Genomic DNA, 19,804 nt, shown 5'->3' with positions numbered 1-19,804 from the left:
ACGAGGATCGACTACCACTTCACTATCACTTCACTTCACTGCACGACAAAAGCCCATCCCTCCATCCCCGTGGTCGGAGAGAGAGAAGAGAGGACAGCGCTCACCACCACCACAACCACCACTAACAGACAATGAGGAGAACACCGCTGTGAGGAGGGAGGGAGGGAGGGCAGAGGTTAGGGAGAGGGAAAAGAAGAGGAGGCGGAGGAGGAAGGGAACAGGGAGGTTTCAGCTGATAAGACAGGAGAGGTTCTCTTCCCCAGCGATGGGGAGGTTTAAGGACGGAGATGGGAAGAGAAAGAGGGAATAAAGGAACGATAGAAGGGAGCGAGAGCAGCAGGTGGGGTGGTGGTTGAGGGGGGTGGAGGGGTAAGGTGGGGGGCGAGTCTACCTTATAGGCGACCCGGGCAGGACACCTCTTCCCGAGGCCTAGCGGTGGACACATGTGTCTTAGCATCTGATACATGTCTGTGTAAGTGATCCGGCCGCTGGGGTGGCCGCAAACACAAACCCACACACACACACACACACACACACACACACACACACGACAAGCATTCACACACCCACATACCAACATGCACACAACAGACAGAACAAACAAAAATGGACGACGTGAAAAGTAAAGAAAGAAAAACCATGAGGGGAGGGGAGAGGGAGGTCGAAGGGAGGAGGACGCAGACACAGAGGTTTGTTTGGGGGAGGAAACATGGGGAGCAAAAAAGAAAGAAACCGACAAAGGAAAGGAAGAGGGGGAAACAAATACACAGAGGTTATTGTTTTGATCGCTGTGGATATGTGGTTGCTGTGGTGAGAGAAAGAGAGAAAGAAAAAGAACGAGAGAGAACGAGGGGGTGTGTTACCTGGCTTCTAATCTGGCATATCATTAAGTAGGGGAGAGGAGAGGAAGGGAGGGAGAAGTTTGGGGAAAGGGGGGAGGGTTGGAGATGTTATTTAGTTTAGTTAGTTGCTGTTGAGAAACCGTTCTATGCGAGGTGAAAAGGGGATTTGGGGTGTTTTTTTGGCCTTCGCCCTCTTTTGCCGCTCGGATAGAACAGGCAGCAGGGCTTCTAGCAGGCAAAGAAAAGCACCGCTGCAGAGATCGGAGTGATTCACAATGATAAGTCAGTGCAGTCCTTGACTGAGGCTGCGTGTCCACCAGGAACCTCTGCACACAGCTGCACCTTCAGATGGTCATGGGAGGCCTCCTGACGACGACACGCAGGGCTTGGGCTTTTAGAAGTCACTGTTTTTGTGATGTCTAGCTATGCAGATAGTCTCATATACTGTAACTGTCCAGGGTTTGAGATACATGACCTTCCAATTCACTTTACAATACAGGTGAATGTAATTTAGTTTACACTGCTCAGAGATTCAAACTCTAGTTGCTCAGAATAATCTATAGATCTCACTTTGAAAAGATTCAGTGCAATGATGTGCAATGTGGTCTTAGGCATATGGTCTGTGTGGGTATCCTCAAGTAAACCTGCTACGTTTTGGTTCATGTGTGTGCACAGATCAAAGTGCAAAAGGCCAGATGAATAAATAAATATGCTGTCAACCAGTCACATTACTGGTCTCATAGCTCTGAAGAAGATGCCACTGACTGGGACATATGACAACAATAGCTCAACAGTGACACTTGTTCAGTAACTTCTGTGAGAGGAGTGCAGAGCGTGAGCCAGCACCACAAATCAGCGGCCGCAGGCAGGTGCTGCTATCTGCATGGCTCGATATCACCAGGTGCAAACTGAAAAAAATATATGTAACATCTCTTGACCGTTTAAAAACGGTAACGATTCAAGAAACCATCTGTCAGCACAGGTAGTTATTAAGAGATACCTGGTGGACATAAGACCTTTTAATGCCCAGACTCCCTGCCCCAAACTACACAAACACCCTGCCCATTTCTTTCCTTCCCCATTCACCAGAGCCACAAACAGAGCAGGTTTGGCCGAACGGTTGTTGTATTTCAGGTAACGCCGAATATACACTGTTACCATAAGGCCTGTTACATTATCCATACAAGGTGTGCTAACACACGCATGTGGGATACACAAGGTCCCTGCTGGACCATTTGTGGTTTTATTGCATGTCAAAGTGAACCTTGAAGAGAAGGCCTGAGCTACATTTGATCCCTCTGAGGTTGACAATGCAAGTTGCTGCACATTTTAAGAATATGTCACAAATTTCATACCCGAGACATATTTTATTTATTGCATAAACCTTTGTGATGCTGTGCACATCATTTATTAAGAGCTTGTAACAGGCCTAATAATCCTCAAAGCCACTATCAGCGACTTTCACTGAAAATACTAAAAACACACTGTTTTACTTGTTATATAAATTTTCTGCACATAGTGGCTTTGACATTTCACATTAAATATTACAGGCTGCTTAGCCCAGAGGTTCCCAAACATGAGTCACGTCTAACCGAGCACAATAGCTGAAATCAGCAGAGTCAGCTGAGTAATCAAAGCCTGCAGGGGCTTGAGTCTTTGAGGCACATGGCTGGAAACCACTGGTCTGGCTAACACAAAGGTTAACATGGTGACAGCATTCAGACCAAGCCCTCTCAGCGTATGTCTCTGCACTAAAAGGACCCGACCACCCTCACACCCAAACCCCATCTCAAACAAGAACAATGCACATCGCTCAACCATTTTCTGCCCAGGCAAAATTAGACAGCAAGCAGAAATAAAAGACAATGGCTGACTGGAGTCTAGACTCTACTGTTTACATACTAGTGAATTATACGTGAACATATCAGTGTCATTTCCCCAGCGTTCAGTCAGAAGACAATAGCAAGTGCAGTGCACCACCTCATGCTTCACACACCGCTAACTGGTGTGTGTGCGTGCGTGCGTGTACAAGTGTGTGTGTGCGCATTTCTGCATTGTCCCAAACATTCTCATTATCATGTCAGAATGCATATACAACAACCCCCCCCCGCCCAAAATGAGTCAATGGCAGAATGAGATTAAAACAAGTGAATAATGCAAACCCAAAAAGAAAATTCAAACCAAAGTAAAGAAAAAGTTGTAGTAAAGGATTTGATTTAAAAGTGATAAAGAGCGACATTCATTCCAGTCTCTTAAAGGCGAGCAGGTTGCATTTAAGTTTGTGCTTTAGGGGTTTGGTCCAAACCTTGCAGGCCACCCTATGTGGGCATTTCTTGCCAAGGCCCAGGGGAGGGGAGATAACTCGCAATAAACTGTACATATCCTTATAATGTATGCGCCCGCTGCAAGAAAAATACAAGGAGGGGAGGTTAGGTACGGGAACACACAGATCATAGAGAAAGACCAAAAAAAAAATCATCAGAGTTGGAGAATAAAAAGAGGAGCAGATCAGATGAAAGAGGAAAAATTAAAAGTAAAAAAAGGAGAGAGCATTTATTTACACTGAGACAAAGAGGTGTAATACACCTTCCTTTCATGCATGTTTAAACACACACACATTACAGAGGGCGAAGAGGAAGATCACAGGGTTACATTCATCTCTGCGACAACTGAGAAAGAAGGCAGAAAAGTTCAACCAGACAGACATGGAGAAAGCTGGAGAGCTCTCTCCTCAGGCAGACCAGCTTCAGCTGCCCCACTTTTATCTGCTACAATCACACGACGTAGATCATGTTTCCTTGTAAAACTTCTTGGATGAGTTAACGTCGCTAGTCACCATTTTGGGACGGGAGAAAAAGTCAAGAGTTACTTTACATTCATCACGTGTAGGCACATCTAGCATTATTTATTAACTGTGCATTCGTCTGTCCATACTTCTGTTTATGTCTGCATGAGAAAGTATACGTACTTGATACTTCATGTGTATGTCTTTGTGTTTGTACAATTGCGTGCGACTCACCAGGCTGCAGGGTCGTACTCGGCCCATATCCTTACATACTCGTCCAGGTGATGCGGCCCCAGGATAGAAGAGTCTCTGGTCAGGTACTCAAAGTTGTCCATGATGACGGCCACAAACAGATTCAGCATCTGTGTCAGAACACAGCAAACAACCTCACAGAAAAGGTTTTTCCTGTTTTCACATAGACCTCAGTTAATGCCAACAAGCAGGGTCCTGGAAAGAAGCACTGCGTGTCAAGGGGCCTCACAGCAGGACCTTACTTTTGTAAGGGGGCATTCTGTGGGGGTTTCTCACCAGGAAAGAGCAGAGGAAGATGAAGGAGACAAAGTATGTGTAGGCAAAGGTGCTGCCACACTCAGGTTCTGTGTTTCCTGAGGCCGGGTCACATTCTTTACCACCCAGACAAGCCAGCATGATCTCATGCCATGCCTCTCCAGTAGCGCTCCTGCATGAGGAGAAGACACAGCAAAACATGAAAGCTGGAGCAGCAGAAAGAGATCAACTAATGGTCAACATCAACCAAAACAGCACAGCTCTGGAAACATGAGCAGGAACTAGAAAGGTGTGCATTTAAGGAATGATGGAAGGACTCACCTGAACAGCAGCATTAGGGCCATGACGAAGGTTCTGAAGTTATTGTGCTCATTGATGGCACCCTCTCTCTCCTCATCTAGTGCCAGGTTCCCAAATAACTACACACACAAACAGTGGGAAAAGAAATCAACCACACCAGCTGGAGAGAGAGCAGAATTTATGCCACTTCTATATCTGCAGTGTAACACTTGTCTGTACTTTTTAGTATGACATTTATATTTTAGATACATCATTGATTGTATATTAAACCTACTGTACATAATGTACTGCAAAATATTAAACCATCCAACATAATTTAAAATGTTTAAACTACTATTAATGTGCACAATCGTCAGTGCATAGGAAATAACTTCAAGTTTGACACTTAAAGTACATTTTGCTGAACCCTGGGTAATTTAACTTAATGTACAAGAATTACATTGTTGAATATAAGACGCATTTGCACATTGTGGTATTGAAGAAAAAGATACATTTATCTTAATCTGAATAAATCTACTGCCCCAGTTCGGCAGATGTTGTACATGTTTATTCTCACCCTCCCAGATGTACAATTATTCCCACACGTCAGATATACATCTAAAGTCGTACCACTTTAAAAAAAATCTAAGCAGGCAGGACTCACCTGCATGCCGATGATGGCGTAGATGAAGAAGAGCATGGCAATGAGCAGACACACATATGGCAGAGCCTACCACAGTACAGAGAGACAGGAAATATGTCAGAGCTGTCAAGTGTGTTGCGGTTGCACATACTTTGCATATGATGTGTGCAGCAGTTTACGAGTGAATACCTTAAACGACTGAACAAAAGTCCACAGCAGGATGCGTATGGTCTCTCCCTGTCTCAGCAACTTGATGAGACGAGCTGCCCTGAACAGCCTCAGGAAGCTCAGGTTGATGAAGTTATTCTACATCAGAGAGGGAGAAGACAGTCAGTGCCAGCAAACACACAACACCTGCACAGCCTCCCTCTAACTGAACACAAAAACTAAAAGAGAGGACACAGAGAGAGGGGGAAGTCAAAACCAACAAAACCTAACCAACTGCAAACATAATCGCATTATAAAGGAGAGAAAGACAGAGAAAAGGTAAGGAAACAAAGAAAAAGAGAAGAAACAAGGAAAATTAAATTCAGAGACTAAAGGTCATCATCCAATCTGGTACAGTAGAAGGCCTTTTTTTTAAGACAACCAAATGCACTGATCTCTGGGGGGGCAAGCAGGCCACACAAGATGGAGCACAGTGCACTGTGCCTGTCAACCACACACACTCCAACAGACACACACACACTCATGCATGCTCTTTTTGCCAAAAGAGCATGGCTTGGGGCTGTCTGTGACCCTGGATATGAGAAATTTTGTCCAGACTTGCCACCTCATCTCCAGAGAACAGCAGCCATAGTGTAAATAAATTAGACAGACCTGAATACAAGGCTGGGTGCCCTTAAAATGGAACCAGCTCCATTTAACAGAGTCAAGCCTATATATTTCCACATTGTGTTCTTTTTTTTTTTTTATTTCATGTTTTTCTGAGTATTTTTCACTACAGTGGGATCTGGGTTGCACCCCTAAATGCCCAACCCAATGTCAAAAAGGACACATCATGACTGTGGGCACTTATTTAAACAGATTTAAATCTATTAGTGAACATTGATGATTGCATGGCCAAAAATTAAAAATCATTTTTTGCTGGTTTTTCTAAGCACCCTCTAGCACCCAGCATAAAAGCAGGTCGAGCTTAAAATTCAAGTGAGTGCTTCCGTGGGCTGCAATCCAGTCTTATATATGGTTTTTGACTTTATGTTGTGGTTCCTTACAGAGAGACACTTAATCTGCAACAGCTAAAGAGCCTGTTGAGGCCCTGGTGTTTGTGGTTGACAGGCAAGGCAGGAAGAGGAGCATGAAGAGGAAGAAGAGGGAGAGGAAGGAGGAAGGACTAGCGAGCAGCCTCAGTGCAGGCATGGCATGGCTTAGCATGGCATGGCATGGCTTGGCATGGCAACATACGTTTTGAGGCAAGAACTGGTCTACATGCAGACCAGTAGGGCCAGTGAGGCCAAGCACATCATAAACTCTGTATTCACACATTCACTTATTTAGTTGCACTAAAGGTGTGAGATTTTATTTTCCCCCCTAAATGTTATTAACTTGCTAAACTTTAACTTTATTTTGAGACATCCTGCACTAAAAACAGCTGAAAGATGGACACAGCATCAAACAGGGATCCGTCTACATCCTGAACAAGATGCCAGTTTATCTAATTCGGTGCACAAACCGCTGCCAGGAGCCAAATATAAAAGTTCTGTTTTGTCAACTCAGCCTGGTAACAGATAATCGGGGTTATTTATCACCAATCCAGCTGGCTGAAAAATGAGTGAAAGTTTTAGTTTACGTGGGATGAATTATAAACTCTGACCAGAAGCATTTTTCTTACTAAAAGACGACTTGAAATATTTTATTGTACAAACATTGCTGTGTAAAGTTTCCTAGTAGGAATTGAATATGCATCTAAGTGCATTTCCTGTTCTGAAAAATATACATTATGTTAATAATGAACCTCACTATGTCATCAAGTCCAGAAAGCGCATGCACTGGGGTCAAGGGCTGAGACTGATCACAGGGGACTGGGTTACTGGGGGTAAGGAATGGGTCAGGGGGGTAAGGCAGGACCAATGAGGATGCAGCAGAAAGCTTGGAGAGATAAATTACAAACCAACCAGATTCTACATGTGCGAAGATGAAGAAAGACGAATGGGGAGGAAGTTTTTTTAAATATTTTTTGGTAAGTTGGAGCACATTGTGAGTGGGTGAGAGAGATTTTTTTTTTTTTGAGGGAGTTGATCGTGTGTTTTATTGGGCAGGGGGCAAGGGGCGAAACGCACACCATCATCATCATCATCATTACAGCACCACCACCACATGTCATGGCGCAGCACAGATGGAGAACACGATGAAGGATTTCATAGTGCATTTTGATTGGATGGATTTTATCAGAGGAGGAGGGAGTGGGAGGGGCGTAGGGCGCCAACAAAGTAGAGAGGTTTAAAGAAAGCATGTAAAGAGATAGAAGAGGAAGACGGAATCATTATGGGTGTCATTGAAAAGGCAGTGAAACAACTTCAAATCAGCAACAACAGTGAAAGACATGAGATACAGCTGCTTCAGTCCGTCTTTGATGCCAGCTCTGTTACAAAACCATATTCTTCTTTTCTTTTTTTAGCTTTAGCAGTGGATGGTAAAAAAAAATAAAAATAAATCTGGTGTCAGAGCCGCCGCTGAGCAGACAGGTAATGAAAACAGACTCCAGAAATGATCAGCTGAAAGCAGCAGTTTTGACTCTCATCATCTGAAAACACAGTTGCTTCGCAGTAATTAGCACAGTTACTGCTAATCACGTCTGTGAGGACCTTAGTCAGAGGCTTGATGAGTTCATAATGAAAACCTGAACGTGTCAGTGGGTATTTGTTTAAAGGAACAACGTATAAAGTAGCTGGACAACAGAGAGGGACTGAAGTCCACAAACTTGCAGTCTAGACATCAATCATCATCTTTAGCTCATAAAACGAAACACAGACACACGGATAAACAGATCACAGGTAACACGCTGAGATAAACGTGAGTGTGCTCACACATTAAAGGCACAAACAATTAGCTGGAGTTATAAATATACCTGCCTGTACCATTTACAGGGTGGCAGACAGATCTCATTTAACTGATCTAACACCAAAACAACAACAAAAGTACAACCTACAACACACTGTGTTAGTTAAAGGAACAGTCTGAAAGTAATTTCATTTTATTTCATTTCATGTCTGGATGGTAAATATGACATAACAACAGTGGCTATTTATTTTAGCTTAGCACACAAACTAGAAAGTGTTAACATGGCTCTGTCTGAATGTAAGAAAATCTGTCTGGTTCCATCTTCAAAGCTGATTATCACAATATGTCTTGTATATTTAAAGCAAAATGAAGCAGGAGCAGAGACTCCAGGAAGGTCCTGTGCCCAGTAGATGGATTTTGTTACCTTTGCAAACTGCAAGTCTCCCTTTTAGCCTTAACTCTGTTTGTCTACACGATGTGTGATGGACACTGTTCGTCAGGTGTCAACTAACTGACTTAAAGGAAAAATCAGTCCTATAGTTATCTGTTTTCAAACCTTACCTGGTTCTTCTGGGACCAGTAGACCCACTTATGAAATTTCTGATTATAGCATCCTTATGTGCAATTTGATAATCATGTTTGAACCTTAGCATTGGGCATCATTTGCTTAAGAAATAATAACGGGATCAGGGCATTTTTTAAATGATTCTGAAATAAAAATCTAAAAAACAAATGTCTATTGTGTTAAAGGTGTGGTTGTTTTTTTACTGCAGCACTTTATGGGTGGTAATGTTTAGAATAATCCCAGTGTGACTTCTCTAAATGAATTAAAAACTAGCCTTTGAGTCCACCAAACTAGTTTAATCTGACAAATCATGAGTCAGTGGTCGAAACACTCCAAAGCACTTACCCCCAGTTCTGTCACTAATATATCAGTGATGCTTCCAAGGACGGAGACAAAATCAAAAATGTTCCAGGCGTCTCTGAAGTAATTCTGTTGGGAAAGAAAGTAAAAGACATTAGGCCAGTGAGAAGGCAGTGAGACGTTCATGGTGGCCAATCGCATCTTTGCTGAGCTGCAGCCAGAGGGTGGGGAAGGGAGACGCCCAGGCCAGTGGTGGTGCTGTTACCGTGGAGACAGGCTGGGAGGAGGCTGATAGCGTGACTGCTGTGCGACACGGTACGCTCTGGGTTTTTCAGTGACAGGAAGAACATGCTCTAGATCTGTCTACCAAAATAACCCTCTTTATAAATGAATAATAGGCTGAAATTCTAAAGCATATAGACTGGGCCAACCTAGATAAGAAATATGCGTGTAGGTGCTGCATGTCTGTGGTCTTACCAGAGGGCCGAAAGCAATGATCTTGAGGATTGACTCCATGAAGAAGAAGGTGGTAAACACAATGTTCAGGTTCTTGAGGACTTCGTCGTAGGTTGGCGACGCACCATTGAACTGCAGAGGACGACAGAAAAGGAACAGGAACGGTAAATGAAGGCAAAAGTAAGAAGCGCTATCAGTTTCCCTGGGTGAAGACGGACTGCTTAGTTTATCAGAGCTAAATAGTTTGGGTTCATATGGTTACAGTACTCAGTCGCATTTATTAGCACAGAATCCCACTGCATCCATCTAAAACTGAAGACACAGCAAGAAATAGATGCATTCTCACTGATGCTCAACAGAGCAAACAAGGAGTTGAGCCATTATCATGAGGCCGAAGCCAAATACAGGGTGTCTACTTTGTCAGCTATGATAGAAAAGAGTAAATAATATATAAGTTTTTTTTCTGTGATCTCACAAAGATTACTGCGATTTTCTTAAAGCCACATGCCTTATTTTGTGACCAGTACACCAGTTCCTGTTCTTGTCATGAAAGAATATTTGCTTTATGAAGTCAAAGAGAAGGTAGTCTTGACCAGATGCCTACTTAGAAAAGCTCAATAGAGCTGAGGGGAACTGTGGAGTTGCACTATTAAATCCAATGACTCAAACATATTGATATAAAATAAATGTACCCAGGAAAACACATCAGAGCAAAAGACCGGAGTCAGATCTGTACCTTCATCATAAGGACGATGGTGTTCAGTGCAATCAGAGCCATGATGCTGTACTCGAAGGGCGGAGATACCACAAACTGCCACATGCGATACTGGAAGCTCAGTTTATTCTTGGGCATGTGGCGAGTCAGAGGCTTCGCGTTGATGGCAAAATCTATACAGGCTCTCTGGCAGGTGGAGATGAGCATTACAGTTACTTTACTTCAGTCATTTAACTCTGTAAGAAACTTTGAAGATAGCAATATTAGAGAGCTACACATTCACAGAGGCCTTCCTGTCTCTCCTCACCTCGTTCTTTTCTAAGCTGTAGTCCTCCATCATCTTATCACCCTGTTCCTGGAAAGTTATGATGATGAGAGCCACAAAAATGTTTACGAAGAAGAAGGGGAAGACAACGAAGTACACCACGTAAAAGATGGACATTTCCATCCTGTAACCTGGGCTCGGGCCCTGATTCTCATACGTGGAGTCCACTGAGTGCTTTAACACCCTGTGAGAAGAGAGGGAATATGGTCACTACTATGTAAAAGTGTGCTTTGTGCTTTTAGACAACATACTAACTTTATATTTGACTAATAAATAACATATACTTACACTCAAATTAGTATAAAAGTGTGGTGAGTGAAGATTAGCACTACTACCGGATGACTTATAAATGTGGAAGACAAAACAGTACAGTATGGACGCATTTTCACTAAATGTCTAACTGGAAATTGAATAATAAGCAGGTTCAGAAGGGTGTTTGAGTATGTGTGTGTCCAGGTCACTCACTGCGGCCACCCCTCTCCAGTGGAGACAGTGAAGAGGGTGAGCAGGGCCCAAGCCACGTTGTCGTAGTGGAAATCGTACTTCTTCCACTCCCGCTTCTGCGCTTTTACCTCATCTCGCTCATACACCAAGTACTCGCCCCTGAACGCAAACACAGGGTTTATGATTAAACTTAAAACATAATCAAATGGAAAAGCAACAGGACTGCCATACACTCTATTGTACGCGTCTACACTGGGCATGATGAGAAGTTGGAGTTGGTCCTGTTATGTACAATCATCTACACAAAATTCACAGATGCATTTTCCATCCACAACACACACAGACACACACACACACACACTGCTATGTATTGTATTATTTGGTCTTATTGTACATTGTGTGGTTGGTGTTTCTGAACCAACCTGCAGTCACGCTTAAACTCCTTCGATTCATCCGTGCAGAAGAAAAAGCGACCTTTGAAAAGCTGCACGGCCACCACAGCGAAAATGAACATGAAGAGCATGTAGACAATCAGGATGTTCAGGACATTTTTCAGAGAGTTAACCACACAGTCAAACACAGCCTGGGGGGGGAGACACAAAGACAAGACGCAAGGGTCAAAGGCCAGTCCCCTGTGACCCTGAACAATATTAACTAAACATATCATTTCTTATAGCGGAGAATTCAGCCTCTGACTGATGAATACATTAAGATTTGTGATGTTATTATCTGCTTTGTTCAAACAACCTCCAGACAAAGGACTTCAGGGTTAAATTACAAAGATAACGTTGGTCTGTGGACTGGAATGAATGTGACAGCTGGGTTGACACATTCAGCAGTAGTTGAATCATCAAAATGTCTTTGTCACATTCAAATGAGACGATGAATTTTGTGTTTTACCTTTAACTTGGGGAGTCGTTTGATGGTCTTTAGAGGACGCAGCACCCTCAGCACACGAAGGGACTTGATTGTACTAATGTCTTTGCCCTTGCTGCTCCCCCTAGAGTTCAGCCAAGGAAACAACAGTGTAAAAAAGGAAAATTAGACGGCAACCTGGAGGAATAAAGAGAAAGAGCTGTCACGGAGGGCTCTTACTATGCCCTCTGCTACTGTCACAAACCACTTTTTAAAATGGGTTAAGGTGAGGCGTATGTACTCGCAGGGAAATTCATCTCTAACATATTAACTGTAACATCAAATTAAGTGACAGCAACACACGAGACTTGCAGTACTTTTCTCTAAAACTGTAAACAAACAATAAAAAGCTCTTACAGTGTCTTTTGCAGAAAAAAGAAAATTTCACGTGCATGTCATACATGAAACCAGTGGGAGGGAAAGCGATCAGTTGCCTGACCATTTGGTTTCATGGAAATCAAGAAGCAGCATCATCATTAATTATAATCTTCACCATAATACAATAGACACTCATTCCATATCAACAGGCATCTCGCGGCAGAGTGCCCAGCCAAACCTCTTTCTTTCTTTTTCCGTGACACGCTGTTTGATTCATCAAAAGAAATGGAAGTTTTAGATGTGGAAAAAATGAAGCATGGGCTTTAAGTACTAAATGGGTAGGATTATGTCATTATAATCCTGAATCTGTTACCACTACATGGACTGATTCTGATCTGAGCTATTCACATAGCTTCCATTTTCTGTAAATGTTTTGAGTTTCTTTTCACACTGCAGCATGAAGAGAAGCAGACAGGAAACGGAGGCTATGTGAGACACTTTCGACATGTGATGTCACTTACTGAACATGGCATAACATGTCACAACACAATCAAACACGTTGCACCAATAGTACAAAACAAGCCACAAGAGCGATCGGGACAAACGACTCCTTCAGCTGTGTGTACTGCATTTAATTCCTCTCTGGAGCCTCGGACTGAACGTTGGGTCTCAAGGGAATAAACAGCTGAGCTGATCTTTACTGTCAGTGGCTTGGCTGTTTTAAACAAAACAAAAAAACCCCCCAACAAAAACAAACAAACAACAAAAATACAAGGCAGTAGGTGCCTGGAGACCTGCCAAGCCTGAACAGAAATGACGTTGTCCATCACGGATCACTCCAACTATGAACTCAGTTCCCAGGGCAGAAAGCGTAAGACAGTTCAATTCAAGACAGATTGATTGAGTCTGAGCCTTAGCAGTCTCTGTGTGTGTGGCGGGGTTTCTGTGTGAGTGAGACTCAATCCATAATCAATACTGAGGTCTCTCTATCAGAGCAGCTTGGGAGTATTAGAATAAAGCCCAGTAAGGCTCATAGGATTTGACATCTCTAGACACACACACGCACACGCACGCGCGCGCGCGCGCACACACACACACACACACACACACACACACACACACACACGTACTCACAAATGCATGCACATCAAACACTAGCAAAACAAAAAAAAAGGTGTCTGCCCTTTGAATCTCTCAACTGATGTGTCCGTGCACAGATTTAACTGTCCGTGACTCCTACTACAGGACGGGTGACTGAAATGCAAATGATCCTTAAATGGCAAATTAGACACCGGCCAAAATCTCTGTTCTGAGTATAAGACACTCAACACCTGTAGGGCTAAAAGTTGGCTGTAAGATGCTTTTGCACTTTTGTTCTTCATGGAGTTCAGCAGCTGTTGAAAACTTTGGTTCACATCTATATTTGATGCCAACAGTGGAAGAGACATCACACTGTTCCCGCAGATACTGCTTCACAAAACGTTCTATTGTTCATCCATATAATGGCCCAATATAGCACATCCTTATATTGTCACATTGCACTGACACCCCCCAAATATGGCAAAATACACCACAACTGCATGACAGTCCAGAAGGAAAAAGCAGAAGGTTTTTACAGCCACCTTTGAAGCATAAAGGAAGTGAGTGTGGTGAATCCAAAGTTAGATGGGGGGGGACTTTGATGCTACTTTTGAAGGGAAAAAAAATTATATAGTATATATATATTATATATATATATACACAAAAGTGGAGTGATGTTACATCCAAAACACCTGTGGTCATCAAGTGAAACCTTTTCATTTGAAACCTATCAAATAAACATATGTATCATTTGGATGCTTTTCTGTGGGACGTGGTTCAAGGTGATGAAGAATAAGACAAAATATGATACGGTGAGAATGAGTATGAACGATCAGAAGAACAAAGAAAGAAAGAGAGAGAAGCCAATTTGATCCGGTGGTGGAGAGCAGGGGACAGAGCGGAGGAGGTGGAGGACAGAAGAAGAACTTTACCGGGTGCTGCTCCTGTTGAGTTTCACCGAAGATGGAGACAGCGAGAGTCAGTAACAGCAACAGAAAGACAGACAGAAGAAGAGGAGGAAGAAAAGAGGAGGAAACACACACAGAAAGACAGACACACGTATTGATAGAGAGACAGACACCAGACAAAGAGAGAGGGGGTTTGGTAGAAACAGGAAAAAATACATCCATATGAGAGACAGACAGAAGGAAGGACAGCAAGATGGCCACAGCTGCTTAGCAAAACCCACCCACCCACTAACACACATGTACACACATCCCACCACCTTTCCCATCTCTTATCTAAAGTACATACCTGTTTCCAGGATTAGTTTTAAAATATCACACTGTCATATATAATGCACATCTGGTGATTTAATCTGGTTCACTATATGTCACCGCACTGATGAAATGAAAGAGTTAAAGTAAATAGGTAACTATTTTGCAAAGCTTTGATTCTTTGCTACTACACATTTCAGTCTGGAACAACTAAAAATGCCCCATATCATGATAACAATAAAACATATCAATGCTTTTTGGAGGCACTGAAGTTAATCTTACTGTTGTTAAACTGACTTGTGACTTTTTGTGACAACTTGTACCACAGACATTTATAAAAACTGGTTTACAAAACTATTTAGCAAACACAATAATGCACTATTTTAATAATTTGCTATAAATTCCTTAATTCCTAGTAATATTTAACAAATACTAAGTTGAGTTAAGTACATTCTCTGAAATATAGTATTACTTAATGTACTTTCTGATACAAAAATGAACATTGTGCCTTGATCCACCAGCACTACATTTAAAAAACAAACAATAATTCTCACATTAACTTACTGAGACCTTCAGTATTTCTGTGAATTTTGCCTCTAGCTGAGACTTTGGATGTGCAAACCCTAATTTCCTCAGGCTGTTTTCTGCTGTGCAACAGCTCCATGAAGAATTACCTCCATGGTTGGGAGAGGAAACTTCACTGCTGCATCCATTTACACCGATTCTTATCTTATCACATCATAATGATCAATTAGACCAGGCCTACAGCACAAATTGCCCTCATTAGATGTGCAATCATCCAGAGGGATTTTATCAAAGCTTGCATGCATATCTGCGCAGGGGAAGAACATGTGTTAAACCCTCCACAAGTGGCCGGTTCCAGGTTTTCTTGTCAGAGCACATAGTCATACACTCACAACATCCATCATGAGTGGAGACTCAAGAAACCAGGATTTGTGTGTATTGCCTGATACACACACACCGTCAAGAGAAAGAAAAGGCATTCTCAGAGTACTGCGAGAGCATGCGGTTCTCAACCATGTTTCACTGAGCATCTATCTGAAGGATGAAAGGTGCAAGAAACGCAACTGTACTGTTTAAAACCCAGTAAACATATGAAGCCATTGCACTCTGACCATGCTAAAAACCCTCTGTACAATGGTTCTCTGATGTACCTGCTTTTAAACAATGTCATGCTTCAATGTGGAATTTCATAGATGTGTGTGTGAAGCTTCTGCCCATTAAACTGTACTGTAGCTCAGCCCTGGAGCAGGTGGCGGGAGCAAGGAGGATGGTGAAGAGAGTGGAGAGAGGTAGCAGAGGTGAGGGGGCAGAGACGGGGATCTTATAAAGGAAAGCAAAGGGCGATTAGAGAAGTGAGAGGGCAAGAAAGGGGAGGAGAGGAAAAGGGAAGTGGACAAGTGAAGGAAGGGAGGAGGCATCCTCTTAATGGCGGGAAGGCATGCTGTGAAGGGTGCAGCAGTGGAGTGAGTTTCAACTTGCTATAACAAAACTTATCTACCAGACGGCATAGTAGAATTATTTCCCTCCTGCTTCTTGACTTTCTTCCTGAAGTGACGTTTCACTTTACTGGAACATTTACGTGTTTGAGTAGAGTCGTCCAATAACTTTATCTTGTTGGGAACCTGAGACTGGTTCTATGTTGATGCTTTTAATGTGAAAGGTACAATGAAACATCATACATGTTTCACTCTATATGGAGAGAATGCATATGAATACTTTCTTCTTGTATGCTGTTATGAATCAAAGTATAGCATTCGTTTTGAGCTGTGTTAAAGTAGATCTTAGGTATAGACAGCTTCTCTGATGATTAAGAAAACAGGAAGTGTTGATTATAGCTGATGTTTGTTGTTCTCAGCAGCATCAACCCAGTGACAATGAACTATAACGTTTATTTGCTTTTAACAAACATGTGTGTTTAGACAGAGGGCAAAGTGAAGCCGCTAGCCCCACTGGCTGGTTCAGCATGAGAGCTCCAGATTAAAGTCACTCTATATTGAAGTAATCTTAAACTATGTTGGAATAAATGTGAGTTTTTTCAATCAAATTAAAATTTAAACCTTGCAGCATTCATATATATATCGCATGAACAGATCAAAGCCACCACTGACTTGATATCATTAACCTCCCACTGCACCACAGTATGTGCCATGAATATGGGCACTGTAGTTTATTGAGTTTATTGAGCATCCCTCACATTTACCACCATGCTGCTGGAAATGCTTACTTCAGCAACAAAGGTATCTAAAAATTGTCTGCAGCAAATGCCCTATTCACTCCTGTTTGGGAACGTTTAAGGACTACAGCGCCCCCGCTTGTTTTAGAAAAGCCTCACTGCCATAGACAGTGTAAGTATGTGAGAAAGTATCCATAGACACACTAACACGTTGTTTAATCTGATTTCATCATGAAATGTCTTGACAATAAAAACAGTTTTTGACTGAGATAAAACATTTCACTTTGCATCTTGACCAGTTTATACAACCTACAACAAATCTGCACCTATTTGTCTCAGTCCTGTCGACTTACGATTTATGAAATGGCCCCACCTCTGAAACTTGTTTTGCATTCAATCTGAACACAAGATCTAAGATTCAGAGAACACACTTAACTGGAGCATATTCTTTGCCTGGGATTGACTGCAAGAATGATTATCATAGTTCTGTGTGATGCCACTTACTGCATCACAGGTTGTGCTCAGGTTCATGCAGCCACCGAGGCAGACATGCACTGATCTACCACAGAGCCGAGGAGGATGCACACATAAGCTTCTTCTTTTCTTTCATTCGCTTTGTTTTTTTTTTTTTTGAACACAAACATACACTCAGTTCCTCCAGGTGCATACAGTGTATCATACATATTTAATTCATATGTATTCATCTACATGTTAGCATTAGAACAAATCATTCCACCCACCACACCCTGCCCCAGCATGCCCCACTCCTTCCCTCCCACACTGACTCCCACAGGTCGTGCAGAGGAAGAAGAGTTAAATACCTGGGCTTCCGGGTACGTTAATATGGTCAAAACAATGGATATGTACTGTATGTCTGTGTGTGAGCGTATGTTGGTAAAGACAGAAAGAAGTGGACGAGTCGATGAGCCCTGATGGTGTTCCTCCCCAAGGCAAACAGCTAGCCTGGGCACTTAAAGGGTTAAAGGTGTCTGGGGTGCCCTCACCCCCACGGAAAATGACCGACTGGGACCTCCTCCCCGGAGGACAGGGGAGAATGAGGTGGAGGGGTGTGGTTGGGTTGGAGGCAGGATGTTGATTTTAATAGTTACTGGAGAGGTGGGGTTGGAAGGTGTGTGGCAGATTTTGGAGGGGAATAAGGGTTCATTACAGACTAAAGGGGGTAGGCTGGTGTTTAGTGGAGATAACAGCAAGCAAGGTAGCAATGGATGTCACTTATTCCTAAAATACAGCATCCACATTCAGTATTTCTGGAGCAGATTGATTTACAGAATATGTTTGGCCATGTCATGTAGATGCAACAACGTTTTCCTGTAGTGTCAGCAGCAGGTCAGCATGTTAATTTGTCCAATACTCTGATCTGTGACTATAGACTTTATATAAAGAAGAACGTCAAGTTGATCGCACCCTAGTGGCTGGTTGCAGTAAAGCTCATAAACCTTGTTCCCTCTGCATTGGTGAATGGGACATGAGCCAAACTAAAAATTTAAAGTACAAATCAAATCAAATAAATTTTCACCCAAATTTGATTTCTGTCATTTTAAGTCCTCACACTGATTTGTGTACAAGTTGGTAATTTTTCAGTTTCTGTCTTGTTTTTATTAAGTTTGATGATGTTTTTCGAAAGATTGATGTCTGATTTGCAGCTCTGCTGTCATGACTGCACAGACTGTGGTTATGAAATATGTGGTAGGAGTTGGTGACACGTCGTCCATCTTTACATATAGTCAAAACAATCACTTCAACCACAGCAATCTTTGTGTTTAGTGCCAATCATCAAATGTTTTTCTAAAATGTGAAACTAAGAAGGTAAACTTTAAATATATTATGCCTCCTAAATGTCAACATTGTCATTACGAGCATGCTATCCCACTTACATTAGCATTTAACACAAAGCACTGCCAAAGTACAGGTTAAGTGTCCTGGCAGGAAAAAAATGGACTGATCATAAGTCCAATTTTGTATGAACAGCATGGAGTCAGCACAAAAATATAATAGTGAATTCCGTTAGAAAGCAAGTAAAAACCCTTCGCTGTTATTTGCTGGAGCACAAAAGTGGATCGGAGAAGTCAGCTGAAAGCACTGAATATGATTCAATAGTCCCCTATTGTCTTATTGTTGTTGCTGTGTATTAGGAATAAGGTGATTGTAAGAGGGATGAGGTAGGAGAATCTGTTAGCTACACAATATGTAATGAGAGAAGGAAAAGGTCTTATGAAAAACGGTGCTGAAACATATCTAAAATGAGGTGAAGGCATCAGCAGGGACCAAAGCTGTAGAGAGGTAGGGCTGTGTTGGTAAGCAAAGGTTTGGGGGATGAAAGTCTGGGATTTAGATGCAAGAAAAGAGGAAGGGATGACTCACGGCCTGGTTGGTGGAAATATCAGAGCGGCATGGATTGGCAAATAGGGGACACAAGGGAACAGGAGCAAGGAAGATTGGGAGGAAAACATTTTGATAAGGAGCAGGTGGTGCGTTATAGTTTATTAGATCAGACAGTTAAGGGGAATGATGTTAGGAATTGTTAAGTGGACTGTTTCAGGCAAGTTTTGTGGTTGGTGGAGGGTGGGTGAAGACAGTGTAACTACACTCTAAAAGTTAATTTACCTTCCAGTATCTTTGTATTCCTCACTAAAGAAGAACTGTCCAGTAAATTTGACATTTAAGAATAAAAATTAATTTGAAGGAGTTCCTCAGGGTACCCTCTAAGGTTCCCCCACAGATTACAGCATCAAGAAAAAAACGTTACAACGAGCCCTTCTCTTTTTTAGAGTGTAGGTCAGACATGGTGAGGATCATTCAGTTAAGGAATATCAGGGTTAGACTTTTGTTATTGATGTTAGGTGGTCCGATGAATTGGCAATGAAATGTAGAGAAAGACCTGCTGATATGATGCCACATGTGATGGTGACCAATGAGGAAATAGAGAAGGAGATAAAGACACAATGACAAGACAGCTGAGAAGATTTTGAGAAATGAAGAGATGAACCAAGACAGATAGAAAGCATAGAAAAGAATAAGGCAATACTACAGCAGAGAGAGGGGGAATGGAGTTCTTAGACAAGGATGAAAAGAACAACGGAAAAGGGAAAGTGCAATACAAGAAAAACGGAGAGTTAAAATGAAAAATGGAAAGTAGAGACAGATTGAAGGCATAAAATTGACAGAATGGCAGGAAAGCAGAGTGAGTAGGTGGAA

At 42.3% G+C, this 19,804-nt stretch overlaps 1 protein-coding gene across 1 annotated transcript in view; it reads right to left on the bottom strand.

Annotated features, from left to right (window-relative positions):
- Positions 1 to 19,804, bottom strand: part of cacna1ab (calcium channel, voltage-dependent, P/Q type, alpha 1A subunit, b) — a 99,401-nt gene that overhangs the window by 21,049 nt on the left and 58,548 nt on the right. The window contains exons 26-40 of the mRNA XM_026302958.1: positions 18,971 to 18,973; positions 14,107 to 14,118; positions 11,762 to 11,861; positions 11,284 to 11,444; positions 10,883 to 11,020; positions 10,400 to 10,601; positions 10,114 to 10,278; positions 9,399 to 9,509; positions 8,967 to 9,050; positions 5,246 to 5,362; positions 5,078 to 5,143; positions 4,456 to 4,553; positions 4,156 to 4,306; positions 3,862 to 3,989; positions 3,148 to 3,244 (exon numbers count right to left, since the gene is read on the bottom strand). Coding sequence (XP_026158743.1) covers positions 3,148 to 3,244; positions 3,862 to 3,989; positions 4,156 to 4,306; positions 4,456 to 4,553; positions 5,078 to 5,143; positions 5,246 to 5,362; positions 8,967 to 9,050; positions 9,399 to 9,509; positions 10,114 to 10,278; positions 10,400 to 10,601; positions 10,883 to 11,020; positions 11,284 to 11,444; positions 11,762 to 11,861; positions 14,107 to 14,118; positions 18,971 to 18,973 — 1,633 coding nt within the window. The remainder of the gene's footprint in view (positions 1 to 3,147; positions 3,245 to 3,861; positions 3,990 to 4,155; positions 4,307 to 4,455; positions 4,554 to 5,077; positions 5,144 to 5,245; positions 5,363 to 8,966; positions 9,051 to 9,398; positions 9,510 to 10,113; positions 10,279 to 10,399; positions 10,602 to 10,882; positions 11,021 to 11,283; positions 11,445 to 11,761; positions 11,862 to 14,106; positions 14,119 to 18,970; positions 18,974 to 19,804) is intronic.

The sequence above is a fragment of the Mastacembelus armatus genome, chromosome 1 (genome assembly GCF_900324485.2).
Source record: "Mastacembelus armatus chromosome 1, fMasArm1.2, whole genome shotgun sequence".
Taxonomy (NCBI): Eukaryota; Metazoa; Chordata; class Actinopteri; order Synbranchiformes; family Mastacembelidae; genus Mastacembelus; species Mastacembelus armatus.
The sequence above is the reverse complement of the archived record's forward strand: the minus strand, read 5'-3'. Positions and strand labels throughout refer to the sequence as shown.